Source organism: Grampus griseus (genome assembly GCF_964374135.1).
Source record: "Grampus griseus genome assembly, chromosome: 9".
NCBI lineage: Eukaryota > Metazoa > Chordata > Mammalia > Artiodactyla > Delphinidae > Grampus > Grampus griseus.
This window is the reverse complement of record NC_139003.1, coordinates 55,539,480-55,560,644: the sequence shown is the minus strand read 5'-3', so window position 1 is coordinate 55,560,644 and position 21,165 is coordinate 55,539,480. Positions and strand designations below refer to the sequence as shown.

At 36.7% G+C, this 21,165-nt stretch overlaps 1 protein-coding gene across 4 annotated transcripts in view; it reads right to left on the bottom strand.

Moving 5' to 3' along the window:
• Window positions 1-21,165, bottom strand: part of ANKIB1 (ankyrin repeat and IBR domain containing 1) — a 158,868-nt gene that overhangs the window by 63,548 nt on the left and 74,155 nt on the right. For all 4 annotated transcript variants that reach the window (XM_082662378.1, XM_082662381.1, XM_082662380.1 and 1 more), the window contains one exon: window positions 5,006-5,306. In XM_082662378.1, coding sequence (XP_082518504.1) covers window positions 5,006-5,306 — 301 coding nt within the window. The remainder of the gene's footprint in view (window positions 1-5,005; window positions 5,307-21,165) is intronic.

The window sequence follows — 21,165 nt, the reverse complement described above, 5'->3', positions numbered from 1 at the left end:
CCCCAAGAGACCTTCTCAATCTTTGGGACTGTTGGGCTGTGAACTGGTCAAGAGAGGTATATGGTCCAGCTCCTGACTCAAGACCCCTGCTTGAGCAGCTGGATGAGGAGGGACGGCAGATATGCCTAATGGAACCAGCCACAGAGGAAGCGCAAAGTGGCGTTTCACCCAGGAACACAGTCAAAACACGCAGGCAGGCGGGTAAGCAGTGTGAGGCAGCTCATCAGGCATGGTTTAATTTCTTCTTGGCGATGCCTTCTGCTTTATTTTCAATACAATCAGGACAAGGTGTATCCAGAAGTCACCCTACCACCTGGTACCTGGTGCAGCATCACTTGAGGTCTATTACAATGCAGCTTAGTGCCCACTCGAGCACCCCTGAGGCCCCCCACAGGGCAGCATGCATCGGTTTCTGATGTCTGTTAGGGGCAGTCTGGCCCACATGGGCCCGAAGCCAGAATAGTCTGCAAGTGACAGTGCCCAGAGCACAGAGACAGGCAGGAGGCCCATATGTGAATGTGGGATTTGGGAGAAGAGCAACAGGAGGGCTCCTGCCAGCCCCTCATGTTAGCTCAAATACCTCAAACTCAATAATCACAGTCCATCTTTCCTCCTCTCCCTGGATTATTTCCTTAGCCTCGCCCCTCCTCCAGAACATCAGAAGAACTTTCTGCACTTGAGCTTGACTTGAGGGAAGGAGAGAATTTCGATTAGCAAAGAGGACAGGTGAGGGTGTGGTGATTAAAGGTGAAGGCCCCTGCCCTCTGCTCCTGAATCACCCCTCTCCTGGTGGAGGGAGGGGGTGGAAAGAGTGGGTTCTGGCCAGGAACCATTCACCAAGTAGCTGGAAACATCTGCCCTGAGCAGGTCCACCTAGGGCTCTACAGAGGATGCAGCGAGCATGGTCTGGCTCCCCCAGTTTGTGCCACCCCAAGTGCCCACTGGGGGAGGACAGGGCAGAGAATGCCATCTGGACACAGGCTCTCTCTCACCCCCTGATCTTCTCAGGTGACTGTCAGGTCAGAGAGCCGCCCTCTTCAGATAATACAGCTCAGGTGAAAGAGGCTTAGGTGGGTCTCCATGGTAACCACCAATCAGGAACTGAGCCGCCTCCAGGGTTCATCAGAGGAACTGTGGTTCCAGCCTCTGGGGGACACACACACACACACACACACACACACACACACCACAAACACCAGTCACACACACACACCACAAACACCAGTCACACACACACACCACAAACACCAGTCCAGGGTGCATCCCTTTTCTGGCCTATGTTTTTTCTCTCAGCACAACTTCTGAGAGATAGAAAGAGAGGAAAAAGCATGAGGCAGCAGCCAGCAGCACAAGAGAAAAAGGAGGGAGGCGTTTAGATTCAGTCTTCCCTCTACCCTGTCCTCCTGTGGCTGCTGAACCTCCTGCGTTTCCCTGAAGAGATCCAGACACTCTCTTCTCCCAGACTAGGAAGCAGAAAACAGGACTCCCGCGGGACCTTTCACCTGCACAGAGCTGGACCTCAGAAATCCCTGGTCCGGGAAGATCCCACATGCCAGGGAGCGGCTAGGCCCGTGCACTGCGGCTGCTGAGCCTGTGCTCTAGAGCTGGCGAGCCACAACTACTGAAGCCTGTGCGCCTGGAGCCCATGCTCTGCAGGGGGAGAGGCCACGGCAGCAAGGGTCCCAGGCCCCCCCACACACAGCGTGCAGCAATGGGGGGTGTCCCCCACTCACCGCAACTAAAGAAAGCCTGCCCACAGCAACGAAGACCCAATGCAGCCAAAAATAAATAAAATAAATAAATTAAAAAAAAAGATACTTCTATGTTATGTTCTGTGTGTGTATGTGTGCGTCCCTTTAGCTGACTATGGAACACAATTATTACAGAGAGAGGGGGAAGTTTTTAAACATTTCATTTATATGGTTCAAAATAATGAGCCATAGGAAAGTATGTGTTTAAATGCACATATGAAATTGTCTGCTGTTGACTTTATCAGCTCTGTCCTTAAATAAACACACAGAGAGAAAAACATCAACAACTGGAAAAGACGTATTTCCATAGATATGTCCTCAAGAGTTAAAAAAAATAGCTTGGCCTTAACCATGGAGTAAAATAATCAATTTAACCTCAAAGGCTAGACACTGAAAATGGGATATATTTTACTGCAATCACAGATTAAGAGAAAATTAGCACTAAAAGGGGTCTTTTGAGATAACTGTGATAGTTTCCTATTGGATGGTTGACACTGATAATCTCAAAGAAGTTGAGTGATTCGCTCAAGGTCTTACAGACAGTCTCTGTGAGGACCAAGACTAGAAACCAGTGCCCTATATGCCATACTATGATAGCTTAGCTTAATGAAAAAAATTAGTAAATATCTGATAACAGTCTTTTACTCAACCCAAACCCTTTATATCATGCTTGGTACCAATGAGCACAGTGAATGTTAGAAGACCTTATACAAACACTAAGACACTTGAGGACTAATTCTCTAAGAAGTACAGTTATATAGTAGGTTATGTATTTCAATGTATTCGTTTTACTCACTAGAACTAGAAAACATAAGGCCTCTGGAAATTAATGTACACTTCCCTGTGAAACTCTTCTGGTTTAATTAACAGTAAACATTATCAAAAGTCATTTAAGACCTAAGGCTGGGTATACAGTCAAGTATATATAAGAGATTTAAGATAGCTTTATATGGGTAAAATGATGTGCTAAAATCTGTTGATGACAACTAGAATAAATGCAATGAAGGTATTTATAGGGCTCTATTTGAGGGGTTTTACATTAAGTCAAAGAGCTCTTCTGAACACAAAAAAATGAAAACAGTCATTAAATAGTGTGGTTTGTATAAAGTGATTTGCTGACAGATCAAACAGTTAAAACTTACACATACATTCACACCAAGCAAATCATCAGGCCTGTCAGTTCAGAATAAACCTGGTACTAATTTCCTTCACTGAGCAAAAAACAATGTTGGTAAAAACACCACATTCAGTTTTTAAAAATAATTTAATAACATGTCATTGCAAACATACTTCAAAATGAACAACTACTAAAGCAATGCTTATAGAGAATTTTTGGAAGCAAGATATTAAAGCAGCAGTTTAAGAGCATTACTATTACGATCAAGAATAAGATACTTTCTACTCTAATTCACTTGAGAAATATGATGCAGTCCCGTCAACAATGATGAGTCACTATAGGCAGTGATTCTTTCATAAGAGGTGGGCATAGAACAATATACAAAAAGACTTGTGTAAAAAGCCTTCAGGAATTCTGCCCATAGCCTCCCTCCCGCAAAATCCTAGAACATCCTTCCACCACACCGTGAATCAAAGTTAGAAAGCAAAGCTTAAAATTAGTTTCAAGTTAATGACTGTCACTAATTAACTAGTGGGCAAAGGTGACACAAACCCAAGAGATGAAATGACAAAGATTCTAAAAGATTAATAAGTATCACAAACAACAGCAATACACACAAGATAAGATCAGAAAGGTTCTAGAAGTGAAAATAACTGACACTTCAGATACACTAAAGAAATCATATAAATGGCCATAACCTTTTTTTTTTTTTAGATTTATTTTTGGCTGCAGTGGGTCTTCTTCGCTGCACGCCAGCTTTCTCTAGTTGTAGCGAGTGGGGGCTACTCTTTGTTGCAGTGTGTGGGCTTCTCACTGCAGTGGCTTCTCTTGTTGAGGAGCACAGGCTCTAGTCGCACGGGCTTCAGTAGTTGCAGCACATGGGCTCAGCAGTTGTTGCACGCGGGCCCTAGAGCTCGGGGGCTTCAGTAGTGGCAGCACGCAGGCTCTAGGGTGTGCGGGCTTCAGTAGTTTTGGTGTGTGGGCTCAGTAGTTGTGGCTTGCGGTCTCTAGAGTGCAGGCTCAGTAGTTGTGGCACATGGGCTTAGTTACTCCGCAGTATGTGGGGTCTTCCTGGAGCAGAGACTGAACCTGTGCCCCCTGCATTGGCAGGAGGATTCTTAACCACTGTGCCACCAGGGAAGTCCCTAAATGGCCATAACCTTTTAACACGAGTAAGAAAATGAAGGACCTTCATGTTTTTTGGTATATTTATCAATTTAGAAATATAAAGTTTATATAGATGAATAATATTAAGGAAATACTAAATTTTCAGATATGTATTTTAATCTGATTAATATATATTTAATCTGGATCACTGATTTTCCAATAAAGTCCTACATTTTTGGTAACTGGATACTCTGTGATTCAATCTATAATTCTCTCCACTGAAACTTAAGTACATCTATACAAAAGAACTTCTAAGAATTATGTATGGACTGACCTCTACATAGCTGAGAGAAACCTGTTCTTCTGTATGTAGAGTAGTGATGACAGTACAAAGAGTAATGATTTCTTAGCTTAGTTAAGATCCTACACTATATGGTTGATTTTATCTAAGCCTGTTGTTAGATATTTATATATATATGAAAAACATATATGGAAAAACTCAATTACAATATAGTATTCAGGCACTTTAATGCAGACTACACAGAAAAAAACAGCACATTTTAATATATATATGTTTTTAAAAGACCCCAATAAATGTATTCATTAATATTTATCAATTGCTTAGGGAACTGATCAATTCTATATACAGCTAAAGGTCCCACTTGTCAAGATTTGCCAAATGTATAAATTTTATAAGTTGGCTTCTAAAAATAAGCAAAAAATGTAAAACATATCTCTACTAAAACTATTACTCTCAATATGATAGAGTTTGTATGATGACTGTTATCTTCAGGAATGTTAGCAAATTTTCAATTGCTCCTAATTCCATTTTATTTCCAAGGATGAATGTTTATGGGTTTGTTTTCCCTAAAACAAGGGCTCCTGATTCTTTTAGAACCACAAAAGGGACAGAAATGACTAGCTAAATTAACTGTTAAGATAAGTAAAACAAAACTGATTATTACACATTACCAAGACACAGATTTTACCATGCAGAATATTAAAAAAAAAAACACCACCAAAGTTTTACCTCTACACAAGTTTTCATCCCTGAGGCAGCAGCATAGTGCAGGGGTGTGTTCTTTTTGTTATCAACTGCATCAACAGCTGCTCTCTCATATTCGCCTTGGTCAAGTTTTGCTCCTTTCCATCTTAAAATCATCTGCAGACAGTCTGCTCTTCTAAAATCATCTTCCGCGGGGCGTGCTAAGCGAGGATGAAGGGCTCCTTCCGATATCATAATTTGAGGGCCCATACATAACAAATGCATAGATGTTTCATTGTGCACATTCCGTTTATTTGGATTTCCATCTCTACCAAAAAGAAAGGTCCTAAAATGGTAAAGGAAAAGGATGAAAATCAGTTTTTTCCTACCTTGAAATAGTACACAGAAGATACATTTAAGAGGTAACCTCTACTTTTAAGCTGCTAATCCAATTTCTATTGAAGCACTGTTTCAAAATACATTGAATGACTAATTCTTAGTTATAAAAAACTCCATTCTAGAATAATAATACCAAAAAACCAAAGTTGCATATCTTTACAGTATTTGCTAATTAAAGAGAAAAAGGCATAGGAAGAAAAAAGAAAGGTAAGGAAAAGGAAAATGAAAGAGAAGTGAAGAAACAAGGAAGATAAAAGGAAGGGAAGGAAGAAGGAAAGGAACCGAAAGGGCCACTTACAGACTAATATGTCAATTAACATAAATGCCTTAGGTACAGTATTAAACATACCACACCAATTTTTTTTGTTTATTGCTCTGCTCTATTTTTTTTCTTGAGTACATATTTACTTAATAAGGATGGTGACAATATAAGCGAAGCAAGCAATGCATAAGTCTGGGAGCTAGTGGGAACGTTAAATGTTAAATCTAGGAAAAATTTCTCTACCTAAGTCTTTGGCTAGGCTTTGAAAGAATAAGGCACATATTACACGGTGTAATACTTTTTGAGGGGAGTAAGCTATGGTTAGTTCTGGGAGAAAAAGATCTAATTCCAAGGTGGCAGCCCTTACCAATGGTAGGTCTAGGTGAGCTGCCTTAGCTACTGCCAAACCCAGATCTGAGAGTTGTGCCTAGCATCCATGCCTAGCATCCACTACATCCTTGAGCTAGGGTCAATGGATTAATATTTGAGCCAGTTCAGTGGCCATAATAGGATACTGGAAAATGAGTTGGATAAAACCTACTAAAATACAGTCAGCCTGTACTAAAAAACACAAATACACTATGAAATGGGCATACAGTCCCATATCTGAAGATGAATCACATTTACTGCGGAGGGCTGGTATCATTTGCGTTCCTATGTCCAAGTGCAGAAGAGCAATGGGAAGGAAGCAGAGTCAAACTCTTAAATCCTAGATTCATCTGAATTGTTTTTAGGTTAGTTTCAGCTTAGAACAAGAAAAAACAAAAACCCTGACCAAAAAGGAACTAGGATGGGCTTTTCAATTTGAGTGAGTTAGCCAAGGTGGAACGCTCTTATCAGAAAAAGGCTGAGTAAGTTGTCCTAAAGTAGTAGAAGGTCCCAGACAACTTTCAGAACAACTCTGCATATTTCCTGTTTTTATAATTCAAGATTCTACACAGCTCGGCAATATAGCCCTTCAAAACTAGCCTGAAAGTAAGACATGAAGTCTCTGAAGCAGAAACAAATGAAATATTATTACTTATAATAACCATGCCAGTCCCTCATAACCCAACTCTTACCACTGGGGTAATGCAATCCAAGCCCGATCAGACATCACAGTACAATACATGTACTGGGGTCTGCACTGTGGGCGAATGTGACAGGCAGACTAATGTCCCCACCCCAAAGAGGTTTATGTCCTAATTCCTGGAACCTGTGAATATGTTACCTTACACGGTAAAAGGGACTTCGCAGATAAGATTAAGTTAAGCTTCTTGACATTGGGAAATTATCCTAGATTATCCAGGTGGGCCCAATGTAATCTTGAGTCCTTAGAAGAGAAAAACAGGAGGGTGAGAATCAGAGAGATATTCGAAGATGCTATGCTTCTGTCTTTAAAAATGGTAGAAGGGGTCACAAGCCAAGAAGCGCAGGCAGCTTTTGGAAACTGGAAAAGGTAAGGTAAGGGATTCTACCCAGGAGCCTGCAGAAGGAATACAGCTCTGCCAAAACCTTGAGTTTAATCCAGTGAAACCATTTGAGACTTCTGATCTCCAGAGCTTTAAGATAGTAAATTTGCGTTAAGTCACCAAGTTTGTGGTAATTTGTTACAGCAACAATAGGAAGTTAATAAAGCAATTAGCTGCAAAAATAAGACTCTGGAAGGCTTGTATAGCAGACCTCCTCCCCTCTGGAGATGGGGGGAGGTGGGGAGAGAAGCGGGTGGGGGGGTGTCAGAGTGGGGGAACCTATCCTTGAGTGTGAACAAATTGTCCTAGGGAAGATCCTGGGTTCTTATGGTTTGGAATGTAAAATATGTTTCTGGGCAGAAGATAAGACTAGCATCTCTGAGTCTTACAACTTAGGGAACATCTCAATGGTCTTAGGTCTCATCCACACCTTATTCAAATGTAAACATGTATCTCCTGAGAGGTAAACCTCTCTGGAGTTCTCAATCTCTACTCAGTCAAAGTTTAACTTCCAAGGCTTGTCTTTTAAGCCCAGGTCCCAAGTTCTGATAAAATTTGCTCAGAAAACCCTAACTGTGCATATTTTCTCTACAGTCCTACAAAGCCTTTATGGCCTTCTGACCCCTGCAGTACATTTGTAGGCTCTTCATTGCTTGCTCTGCTCTTTGGTTCCCCAAGACCTGACCTAGCCATCTAAACAAACCCAGCCGTACTTAGAAGCCTCTTTACACAAGGCGGCCTCCTCCAGTGGCATTTGGTCATTTCCTTCTTTGTCTTCCTATAATATTCTAATTATATAATTCATTACATTGTATCATAGTTACTTTCTTACATATCTTTTCCCTTCTCCCACTTGGTTTACAGCCTTCTATGGCAGGGTCTATATCCTGTTCTTTCTTGAATCCCCAATACAGTGTCAGACACAGAGCAGACTCTTGCTATAATTTTGACAGATGAACTGAATGAATATTACTTTTATTGGGAATATATTAAGATAGAATTGTAGATCTCTCAAGCCAGCAGTGTAGCCGACTGGTAAAGAACATGGTATCTAGTACAGACTGCCAGACTCTAATCCCAGTTCTGTCACTTTTTACCTATATGATCTTACACAAGTTACATAATAGCTAACATATATATTATATATATAATCAACGTAAATATATACCTAATATATGTAATATATATAACCAACTAATATATGGTTGATAGTCTTTGACCAAGTAAACCTACTCCTGGAATTTATCCTAAAGGAAATAACTTAAAGAATAAAAATCTATAGGAACAATGACATTCAATATACTGTTATTTTGAATAGAAAAATCTGTAGTAACTTAAATGTCTGGTTATAGGAAAAATGGGAAACATAAATCATGGTCTTTCTATACAATAGAAAATTATAAAGTCATTGAAAAGTCTATCTATGAACACTTATAGCTAAAACTAGAAGGGAACAAGGAATAATTCTAACAGTTGTTTAAGGGAGGCAGGAATGTGAATAGTTTTATTTATTTATATAACCATAATGTTGCTTCATAGTTTAAAAGAAAAAAAAAGGAAAAATATTTTCCCTAAGTCAACAACTGATGATAATATTCTCAGTGATATCTCCCTGTATTTATAATGGTTAAATTATAGTGGATTATAATGAATAACAAAAATCTAGACAATACTCTAAAAATGTGTTCAAGATTAAAACTTCTTCTAAGAGGCATTATTAAGAATAAAAAAGATTTCATATTCTTAAAAATTTAATTTAGAAATAAATTATTAAAATTAATTCAGAGTCTATAAGATTCTGTACAACCACATTTATTTAGCCTTTCCTATCACTATTTCCAATATATCATTTATTTTCTCTTTTAGTTTGTTCAGGAGAGAAACAAACCATGGAATTTAATACAAGGAATTATCAGCACGGAATTTAATACAAGTTGGAAGGATGTCAGCTGATATGGAGAAAGCTCTCTTTCTCTATCAATCTCTCTGTCATTAAACAATTCTAGATCCTCCCCAATAGAGGGAAGAGATAGTGTGATAATTTTGCAAATGTTCTTATACCCAATCTACCAGACTCTGATTAATCAAACCAAACAAACGTTATTATTCTGAAGTTAAAGTATTAAAATAGCTTCTTTATACATATTTATTCAGGAAAGATTCGCAAATTTATTAGACATAGTATAATACCTGCATAAATATTTTGTACTAAAACTGTAAAGCTGGATATTCTAATTTTATTGATTCATATTACTACTTTTTTATTATGTTTAATTTAAAAAGTAGTATCTTCTTTAATTTACATGAATGAATAAACAGAACTATAAATTTATAATTGATATGTAAGTTTTAGATAGGCACCTTTCTATAACTATGCCAGTAAGTATGAAGTATATTTTACTACTTGCATATAAGGTTAATTCTGGAACAAGGACAGGAGATAATTGGCAGGAAGATGGAATAAGGAAAACATTAACCTGGAAAAAAAAAATCCCTTTCATTTGACCCTAATAACCCATCCAGAAGCCATCTGTTTTTCTAGATTCTTTCACTGTTAATTATCAAACAGTCAGTTTATATCTGCTACCTATATTTCTTCTACATTTAATCTCCACTTCAGTATGACCCTATTCTGAGCATTGTACTAAAATTGCACTCTTTCACATCACTAAGAATTTCCTAAGAGCTAAATTCTTATCACTGTCCTCAATTCTTGTTTTTAATCTGAAACTGCTAATAATCCATTTATATCCTGACCTCTGTATCACCTCGGTTTCCGTAACTACACTTTTTTTTTTTTTTGCGGCACGCGGGCCTCTCACTGCCATGGCCTCTCCCGTTGTGGAGCACAGGCTCCGGACACGCAGGCTCAGCGGCCATGGCTCACGGGCCCAGCCACTCCGCAGCATGTGGGATCCTCCCGGACCGGGGCACGAACTCGTGTCCCCTGCATCGGCAGGCGGGCTCTCAACCACTGCGCCACCAGGGAAGCCCTACTACACATCTTTTTAACAGACCTCTTAATTTTTTTCAGTACAATCTTTTACCCATGAAGATGGCTTCACTTTCCTATCCCCTTACTGGAAGCAAATTCACTTCCTGAGTCTATTTACTTCTCCATACACATTCCCTCCTTTCAGAGAGCACATCTACTCTTAAAGTCACTTATCTTTCAATGGTTTCTATGAATACACTTTGTAAGCTGTAAACTTTTATCAGACCCCAAATAATAGACTGTGGTAGCAGAATCATGGTTTCTCTCAAAGGGCTTCTACTATCATTTCTGTGATAATTCTTAATTCTCTTTCACCCTGTCTAATGTGACCTTTAGACCATATTCTAACTTCTCAGAGTCCCATTTCTCTTGCATATTTCATCATTATATCATATTAAGTTGAGCTCCCCCCAAAATAACAGTCTTCTCTCTTAGGGCCTCAGTTTCTTGCCATAACACTCTTATCCTCCCAGTCACTTAACATACACATACACTTTCAGTTGCTTTTAAAACTTTTCTTCCATGCAACATTATTTTTGAGCAGTCGTTGTTTGCCAGGTACTATTTTAGAAGTTAGGCATATTGTTAAGAAAACAGATTAACTCCCTGCCCTTATAGTGTTTGCATACAAGGGAGGTTAGGAGAAAAGAACTACATTGAACAATTTAAAAGAATTTAATAACTCCTGAAACATGAGTCAAAAAAATAGATATCAATAACTGGAAACTCTATTTTAATTCTCAAAGTTTAGTATTAACATATGCTTTGATAAAGACATGCTTTAATAAAGATTTTATATTTTACTTATACCAAAAGACAGGCTCCTTTTATTTCCAAGGAAGCACAAGAAGCTATCCTGTAAAATCTAAGGAATAAGCACTCTAATTCCCCATTTTATACATGACTTTCCTAAGAAGCTACAACTAATGAACTGTATATCCAAACTAGAACATGCTGACTCCAAAGTCTAAACAGTCTTTTTGCTACATTAAGTAGTAACTATTTATGAATATGAATTTAGTTTCCCATGAAAGAAGCACTGTGATATGGTATAATGTAAACTAGGTTCAGAGAGATACAGAGGCAAACTAGCTCCTAAACTGTAAACTACCCTTCTTTTGCTGTATTATTCTGCCTGAGAAGAGGGGAAAGTGATGCCTGCTGTTGCAGGTACCATAAAGCTAAAGGAAATGGGGATAAAATAAGGCCTTACTGCAAATGGGTAATTTACTTTATGGGAACTAAAGTATTTTGTCTCTGGCTAGGTATATTCCTTTGTATACCCATATATGTCATGTGTCAGGAATCTAGGCAAGCTTAGCCAGGGTCTATACTGAAGCTAGCAGGCAGGTATGCCAGATTACATGAGGCAGCATGAGAAAATACTGGCCATCAATCTGTTAGAAAGTTTAAGCAAGGTTACACATGGTGAAATAACTGAAGTTATCTAAAACACAAATAGTTAAAACAGAGTTGGTATTTTACTTAATGATGATGCGTAAATGCTATTTATCCTTATTCTACATGACATAGTGTTAAGAAGAGTAATTTAATTCCAAAATCAACTAATCATTTAAAATAATCATGATTTGTCATTTTCTCTGTACTACGTAAATAAATTTTGAAAAACAAAAGATACACAGATTAAAGAGATAAGAGTTGCTTATTCTTAGGAAAGGAGAGCAATAAGGTAATTTCTGATTCTAGTATAGGATCTTAAAGGCTTTAATAAAGAAATTATGAGCCACTGATCTCCAAACAATTAAGAACAAAGAAAACACCAGAGACAGGTGTCTAAAGTCGTATTAAGCCCACAGACACCCCAAAACACACCACTTGACGTGGCCCTGCCCAACAGAGGGACAAGATCCAGCTCCGCCCACCAGAACACAGTCCCCGCCACCAGGAAGCCTACACAAGCCACTGGACCAACCTCGCCCACTGGGGGCAGACACCAGAAGCAAGAGGAACTACAACCCTGCAGCCTGACAAAAGGAGACAAAACACAGTAAGTTAGTAAAAAATGAGAAGACAGAGAAATATGTTGCAGACAAAAGAGCAAGATAAAAACCCACAACAAAATGAATGAAGAGGAAATAGGCAATCTACCTGAAAAAGAATTCAGAGTAATGGTAGAAATGATGATCCAAAATCTTGAAAATAGAATGGAGAAAATACAAGAAATATTTAACAAGGATCTAGAAGAACTAAAGAACAAATGAACAGTGATGAACAACACAATAAATGAAATTTAAAATACACTAGAAGGAATCAACAGCAGAACAACCGAGGTGGAAGAAAGGATAAGTGACCTGGAAGATAAAATAGTGGAAATAACTACTTCAGACCAAAATAAAGAAAAAAGAATGAAAAGAATTGAAGACAGTCACAGGGACCTCTGGGACAACATTAACGCACCAACATTTCAATTATAGGGGTCCCAGAGGAAAAAGAGAAAGAGAAAGGGTCTGAGAAAATATGTGAAGAGATTATAGTGGAAAACTTCCCTAACATGGGGAAGGAAATAGTCAATCAAGTCCATGAAGCGCAGAGTCCCGGACAGGATAAACCCAAGGAGAAACAAGACGAGACATGATTAACCAAGCTAACAAAAATTAAATACAAAGAAAAAATATTAAAAGCAGCAAGGGAAAAGCAACAAATAACACACAAGGGAATCTCCATAAGGTTATCAGCTGATCTTTCAGCAAAAACGCTGCAGGCAAGAAGGGAGTGGCAGGATATAATTAAAGTGATGAAAGGGAAAAAACTACAACCAAGATTACTCTACCCAACAAGGTTCTCATTCAGATTTGATGGAGAGATCAAAAGCTTTACAGACAAGCAAAAGCTAAGAGAATTCATGAACGACAGACCAGCTTTGCAACAAATGCTAAAAGAACTTCTCGAGGTAGGAAACTCAAGAGAAGAAAAAGACCTACAAAAACAAACCCAAAACAATTAAGAAAATGGTAATAGAAACATACATATTGATAATTACCTTACATGTAAATGCATTAAATGCTCCAATCAAAAGACACTGACTGGATAAATGGATACAAAAACAAGACCCAATATATGTTGTCTACAGCAGACCCACTGCAGACCTAGGGACACATACAGGCTGAAAGTGAGGGGACAGAAAAAGATATTCCATGCAAATGGAAATCAAAAGAAAGATGGAGTAGCATTACTCATATCAGACAAAATAGACTTTAAAATGAAGACTAACAAGAGATAAGGAAGGACACTACATAATGATTATGGGAACAGTCCAAGAAGAAGATATAGCAATTGTAAATATTTATCCACCCAACATAGGAGCACCTCAATACATCAGGCAAACCCTAATGGGCATAAAAAGGGAAATCAACATTAACACAAAAATAGTGGGGGATTTTAACACTCCACTTACACCAATGGATAGATCATCCAGACAGAAAATTAATAAGGAAACACAAGCCTTAATGACACATTGGACCAGATAGACTTAACTGATATTTATAGGACATTCTATCCAAAAGTAGCAGGATTCACTTTCTTCTCAAGTGCACAGAAAACATTCCGCAGGGTAGATCACACCTTGGGTCACAAAGCAAGCCTTGGTAAATTTAAGAAAATTGAAACCATATCAAGCATCTTTTTCAACCACAACACTATGAGATTAGAAATGAATTATAGGATAAAAACTGTAAAAAACACAAATACATGGTGGCTAGACAATACGCTACTAAAGAGCAAAGAGATCACCGAAGAAATCAAAGAGGGCATAAAAAAATACCTAGAGACAAATGACAATGAAAACACGACGACCCAAAACCTATGTGATGCAGCAAAAGCAGTTCTAAGAGGGAAGTTTATAGCAATACAATCCTACCTCAAGAAACAAGAAACATCTCAAATAAACAACCTAACCTTACACCTAAAGCAATTCGGGAAAGAAGAACAAAAAAACCCCAGAGTTAGCAGAAGAAAAGAAATCATAAAGATTAGATCAGAAATAAATGAAGAAAAAATGAAAGAAATGATAGCAAAGATCAATAAAACTAAAACTTGGTTCTTTGAGAAGATAAACAAAATTGATAAACCATTAGCCAGACTCATCAAGAAAAAACGGGAGAAGACTCAAATCAATAGAATTAAAAATGAAAAAGGAGAAGTTACAACTGACACCACAGAAATACAAAGGATCATAAAAGACTACTACAAGCAACTATATGCCAATAAAATGGACAACCTGGAAGAAATGGACAAATTCTTAAAAAACTACAACCTTCCAAGACTGGACCAGGAAGAAATAGAAAATATGAACAAACCAATCACAAATACTGAAATTGAAAATGTGATTAAAAATCTTCCAACAAACAGTCCACGACCAGACGGTTTCACAGGTGAATTCTATCAAACATTTAGAGAAGAGCTAATACGTATCCTTCTCAAACTCTTCCAAAAAATTGCACAGGATGGAACGTGCCCAAACTCATTCTATGAGGCCACCATCACCCTGATACCAACAGCAGACAAAGATATCACAAAAAAAGAAAATTACAGGCCAATATCACTGATGAACATAGATGCAAAAATCCTCAACAAGATACTAGCAAACTGAATCCGGCAACACATTAAAAAAATCATACACCATGATCAAGTGGGATTTATACCAGGGAGGCAAGGATTCTTCAATATATGCAAATCAATCAATGTGATACACCATATTAACAAACTGAAGAATAAAAACCATACGATCATCTCAGTAGATGCAGAAAAAGCTTCTGACAAAATTCAACATCCACTTATGATAAAAACTCTCCAGAAAGTGGGCAGAGGGAACCTACCTCAACATAATAAAGGCCATATATGACAAACCCACAGCAAACATTACTGTCAATGGTAAAAAACTGAAAGCATTTCCTCTAAAATCAGGAACAAGACAAGAGTGCCCACTCTCTCCACTATTATTCAACATAGTATTGGAAGTCCTAGTCACAGCAATCAGAGAAGAAAAAGTAATAAAAGGAATCCAAATTGGCAAAGAAGTAGTAAAAGTGTCACTGTTTGCAGATGACATGATACTATACATAGAAAATCCTGAAGATGCCACCAAAAAACTACTAGAGCTAATTAATGAATTTAGTAAAGTTGCAGGATACAAAATTAATACACAAAAATCTCTTGTATTCCTATATACTAACAATGAAAGATCAGAAAGAGAAATTAAGGAAACAATCCCATTTACCATTGCAACAAAAAGAATAAAATACCTAGGAATAAACCTACTTAAGGAGGCAGAAGACCTGTACACAGAAAACTATAAGATAATAATGAAAGAAATCAAAGATGACACAGATGGAGACATATATCATGTTCTTAGATTGGAAGAATCAATATTGTGAAAATGACTATACACCGAAAGCAATCTACAGATTCAGTGCAATCCCCATCAAATTACCAATGGGATTTTTCATAGAAAAGAACAAGAAATTTTACAATTTGCACAGAAACACAAAAGACCTCGAATAGCAAAAGCAATCTTGAGGAAAAGAAATGGAGCTGGAGGAATCAGACTCCCTGACTTCAGACTATACTACAAAGCTACAATAATCAAGACAGTATAGTGCTGGCACAAAAACAGAAATATAGATCAATGGTTCAGGATAGAAAGCCCAGAGATAAACCCATGCACCTATGGTCACTTAATCTATGACAAAGAAGGCCAGTATATAAAATGGAGTGAAGACAGCCTCTTCAATAAGTGGTGCTGGGAAAACTGGACAGCTACATGTAAAAGAATGAAATTAGAACACTCCCTAACACCATACATAAAAATAAACTCAAAATGGATTAAAGATGTAAATGAAAGGCCAGACACTATAAAACTCTTAGAGGAAAACATAGGCGGAACACTCTTTGACATAAATTGCATCAAGATCTTTTTTGATCCACCTCCTAGAATAATGAGATTAAAAACAAAAATAAAGAAATGGGACCTAATTAAACTTAAAAAGCTTTGCACAGCAAAGGAAAGCATAAACAACATGAAAAGAAAACCCTCAGAATGGGAGAATATATTTGCAAACAAATCAACTGACAAAGCATTAATCTCCAAATATACAAACAGCTCATGCAGCTCAATATCAAAAAAACAAACCCAATCAAAAAATGGGTGGAAAACCTAAATAGACATTTCTCCAAAGAAGACATACAGATGGCCAACAAACATAAGAAAAGATGCTCAACATCACTGATTATTTGAACAATGCAAATGAAAACTACAATGAGGTATCACCTCACACTGGTCAGAATGGCCATCATCAAAAAATCCACAAACAATAAATGCTGGAGAGGTTGTGGAGAAAAGGGAAGCCTCTTGCACTGTTGATGGGAATGTAAATTGATACAGCCACTATGGAGAACAGTAGGGAGATTCCTTAAAAAACTAAAAACAGAACTACCATATAACCCAGCAATCCCATTACTGGGCATAGACACATGCACCCCCAATGTTCACTGCAGCACTATTTACAAAAGCCAGGACATGGAAGCAACCTAAATGTTCATCAACAGAAGAATGAAATAAAGAAAATGTGGTACATATATACAATGGAATATTACCCAGCCATAAAAAGGAACAAAACTGGGTCATTTGTAGAGACATGGATGGACCTAGAGACTCATACAGAGTGAAGTAAGTCAGAAAGAGAAAAACAAATATCGTATATTAAAGCATATATGTGGAACCTGAAAAAATTGGTTTAGACAATCGTATATACAAAGCAGAAATAGAGACACAGACATAGAGAACAAATGTATGGATACTAAAGGGATAAGGCAGGCTGGGATGAATTGGGAGGCTGGGATTGACATATATACACTATTGATACTATGTATAAAATAGATAACTAATGAGAACCTACTATATAGCCCAGGGAACTCTATTCAATGTTGTGTGGTACCTAAATGGGAAGGAAATTCAAAAAAGAGGGGATATATGTATTCGTATTGCTGATTCACTTTGCTGTACAGTAGAAACTAACACAATATTATAAAGCAACTATACTCCAATAAAAATTAAAAGAAAACACCAAACACTTTAGGCTGAAGTTGAAAGTTAAGTATAAAGTAAAAATATAAGTGTGAAGTATATGGCTAAATCATAAAAACAGTAATTAAAAGAGAATATATAGTCACCCTTTCTTTAGGTCTTTAAATACTCATTCAATAGGATGATAACCAGAGGATGGAGACAGATATATTCCTTCTTAGAGGAACCAGGAATATTGATCAGATCAGCAATTTTTAAACTTTTTGGTAGTAGACTTTTACAACTTTCACAACTTTAAAAATTACTGAAGATTCCTACTGGGAGATTGGGATGGACATATACACACTACTATATATAAAATAGATAACTAATAAGGACCTACTGTATATTACAGGGAACTCTACTCAATACTCTGTAATGTGAAAAGAATCTAAAAAAGAGTGGATATATGTACGTGTATAACTCATTCACTTTGCTGTACAGCAGAAACACAACATTGTAAATCAAGTATACCCCAATAAAAATTTAAAAATGAAAAGATTCCTAAGAACCTTTGTTTATGTGAATTATATAGATATTCATCATATTAAAAATTAAAAGATATTTTAAAACATTAATTAAAAAAATAAACTCATTACATATTTAACATTCCTAATATCATTACATAGTTAACATTCCTAATATCTTAAAATGAAAAAATAACTATACATTTTTTGAAAATTAAGTGAGCACAATGGCATTGTTTTACATGTTTACAAATTTTATTTAGTATCTGGCTAACAGAAGACAGACAGATTCTCATAGCATTCAATGTGTTGTGATATGTGTCATTTGGGTTCAAGCATATGAAAAAAATCCAGCCTTATATAATCACAAAAGGGAGAAGTATTTTAAAATAGCCTTTTCAAATAACTGTGAATAGTCATATTTGATACTATGCTAAAAATTCAACAAGTGGTCATTTCTTAAAGATTACTTGCAATATAAAATATGATATCTTATGAAATGAACTTCTGTACTCTATTACATTAAAATCCATTGGTCTACCTTGCATTTTGAATAAATCTTTTACCCATGCATAATTGTAAAAAACCATATACTGATCTTCTGAAAAATACTAATTCAGTGAGTTACACAGAGATTCTAGATATTTGTCACATTTCATTATACAATATTTTAAAAAATCATATTAATTTATATCACCACCACTCTTATTCAGAAAAGTCCCTAAGTAATGGGAAACTATCAAGCTGAAGGCAGCAAATATAAGTTTTCAAAATTCCAATATTCACTTGAAAACTCAAATTTTATCATTAGCAACAAATACTCTCAGTTTTCCCTTGAATTGATAGGCTCACTTATGTCATACATTTTCAAGAAAAATGTCAGCCAGCCAGTATCCCAGTCTGAATGTTGTTAATTTAAAATGTTGTTTCACGAAAAAATAAGTAGTTCAACTCATACCTCAAACAAAAGTACAAGTGCTCTTTCTCAAACCTAACATCATACAGCAGCAGAAGTGATTTATGAATTCTTCACATTTGTCACATAGAATATTAAGAAGATGTGTAATCGAGGATGGAGATTAAATAAAATTAGTAATTTTAATGCTTCATTGAGGACATTTTAAGTGAAACGGCTTTTTTTTTAAAAAAAAAGAAACAGCAAGAGCCCGGCAGAGAGGAATCCAATTACTAGTAAGGTTTGGTGCCACTTCCTTGATTCATCTAAAGGCGTCAGCAGTTTTATCCTCTGCTTTTTGAACTACAACTGCAAATGTCAACGCAGTGAAAAAAAGGCAAATAACATCTTAAAATTAGTATAAAAATAGTTTTGACCTACTGCACCTCCTTGAAAGAGTCTCAGGATCTAGGAGTCCTCAGAACACACTTTAAAACTCACTGGATTACATATGGAAACAACCTAAATGTCCATCAACAGATGAATGGATAAAGAAGATGCGGTACATATACACAATGAAATACTGCTCAGCCATAAAAAAGAAAGAAACAATGCCATATGCAGCAACGTGGATGGACCTAGAGATTACCATACTAAGTAAGTAAGTCAGACAAAGACAAATACCATATGATATCATGATATGTGGAATCTAAAATATTACACAAATGAACCTATCCAGGAAACAGAAACAAAATCAGGGACACAGAATAGACTGGTGGTTGCCAAGGGGGTGGGGGGTAGGAGAGGGTAGGAGTGGGAGTTTGGGATTAGCAGATGCAAATTGGTATATACAGAATGGATAAACAACAAGGTCTTACTGTACAGTACAGGGAACTATATTCAATATCCTGTGATAAACCATAATGGAAAGGAGTATGAAAAAGAATGTGTGTGTGTGTATATATATATATAAACACATAACTGAATCACTTTGCTGTACAGCAGAAATTAATACAACACTGTAAATCAACTATACTTGAATACAATAAATTAAAAAAAAGACTCACTGGATTAGATAACTTTCTTATACAATGTTTCCTAATTTCATAAAGTATATTTTAAATTATACTATAAATGGTTAGAATATATTTTGCTACTTGATTTCTTTTATATTAAAATATACATATTACCTTAGTAATAATAATATTTAAATACATTTTACCTTGGTATTCTAAGCAAGTTTTAATTAATCACATAACAAGACTTGATATTAAATATTATTATAGTGTTCAATATTCAGAAGCTAAAGCAACGGTTTTATAATTTCACTGAAAATGTTCAACTCAAAAAAAGAAAGCCTTAATAGATTAAGTAATCAAGAGTTAATCTATTGAGAGCATTAGTAACTGTGTAGCAGTGTATTTGTAATATTTACAATCTAGTCAAAGAGATGAGTTTAATGACAATTGGATGGTTTAAAATCTAAGTTGTAGGAATTTCAGAGAACAGAAAGAATACTGCAGGTCAGAATAGTTGGTAATGAATTCATGAAAAGACAGAAACCAAGGGAGGACGTAAAGGACAAGAAATTAGAGAAGAAAGAAGACATTTCAGAATCAAGGACCAACAGGAATAAAGCTAAGGGGGTGGCATTTTTAAAAGTGGGGAAAGCAAGAGGGAGGGTAACCAGATTGACTGATATGATCATGTTAGAGAACAATGAGAGATTAGGCTGAATCGGTAGAATTAGGGCATAGAAAAGTTGGCTTCAGAAGCCAAATAGAATAAGGCAGATGGTAGTGTAGTTACAGTTTTCTCATGATAGAACATTGAAAAGGCTATACTTTTAGCAAGATTAACCTGGACATGAGATTATAGGAGAAAAAGACTTGCAAAAAGATCATTCAGGAGTCAGGTATTTTCAGTATTGGAAGAAGGGGTTGGTAAGAGTGAACAAAGCTTGGGGCAACGGGAATGCAAAGAAGAGAATCCAAGAGATAAGACTTAGTGAACTTTGCATTAGTAGCAGGTTAGGTAAAGGAAGAGTAAGGAGTAAGTCAAAGATGATTGGAAGTTATTTAGGGTTACAAACATGAGAGGTAATAATATTATATGCTAGGCACCATGAGACATATAACACATTAATTGTCCCACAAGTTTCATGTGTATCTATTTTATAGACAGGGAAACTTAAGTTCAGAGTGACTAATTTGTTTTGCTAATAAGTGTTTTAGGCAGCCCTGACATATAGGCTTATTTGACTATAGAGATAAGAGGTTATCAGTGTTGAAAAGCCTACAGCCTACAGTTATCTGCCTGGGCAAATAGCTTTACCATTTACAAGCTGCAGAGTTCTGACAAGTTGCTTAATCTTTCGGTGCTTCAGTTTTCTCACCTCTGAAATGCAGATGATTAACGAACTCACAGAGCTGTAATGAGGATTAAGTGAGACAATGCATGTAGAGCACTGTTAATAGTGCCTAGAAAACAGTAAGGCCTCATCATCACCCTGATACCAAAACCAGACAAAGATACTACAAAAAAAGAAAATTACAGACCAGTATCACTGATGAATACAGATGCAAAAATCCTCAACAAAATACTAGCAAACAGAATCCAACAACACATTAAAAGGATCATACACCATGATCAAGT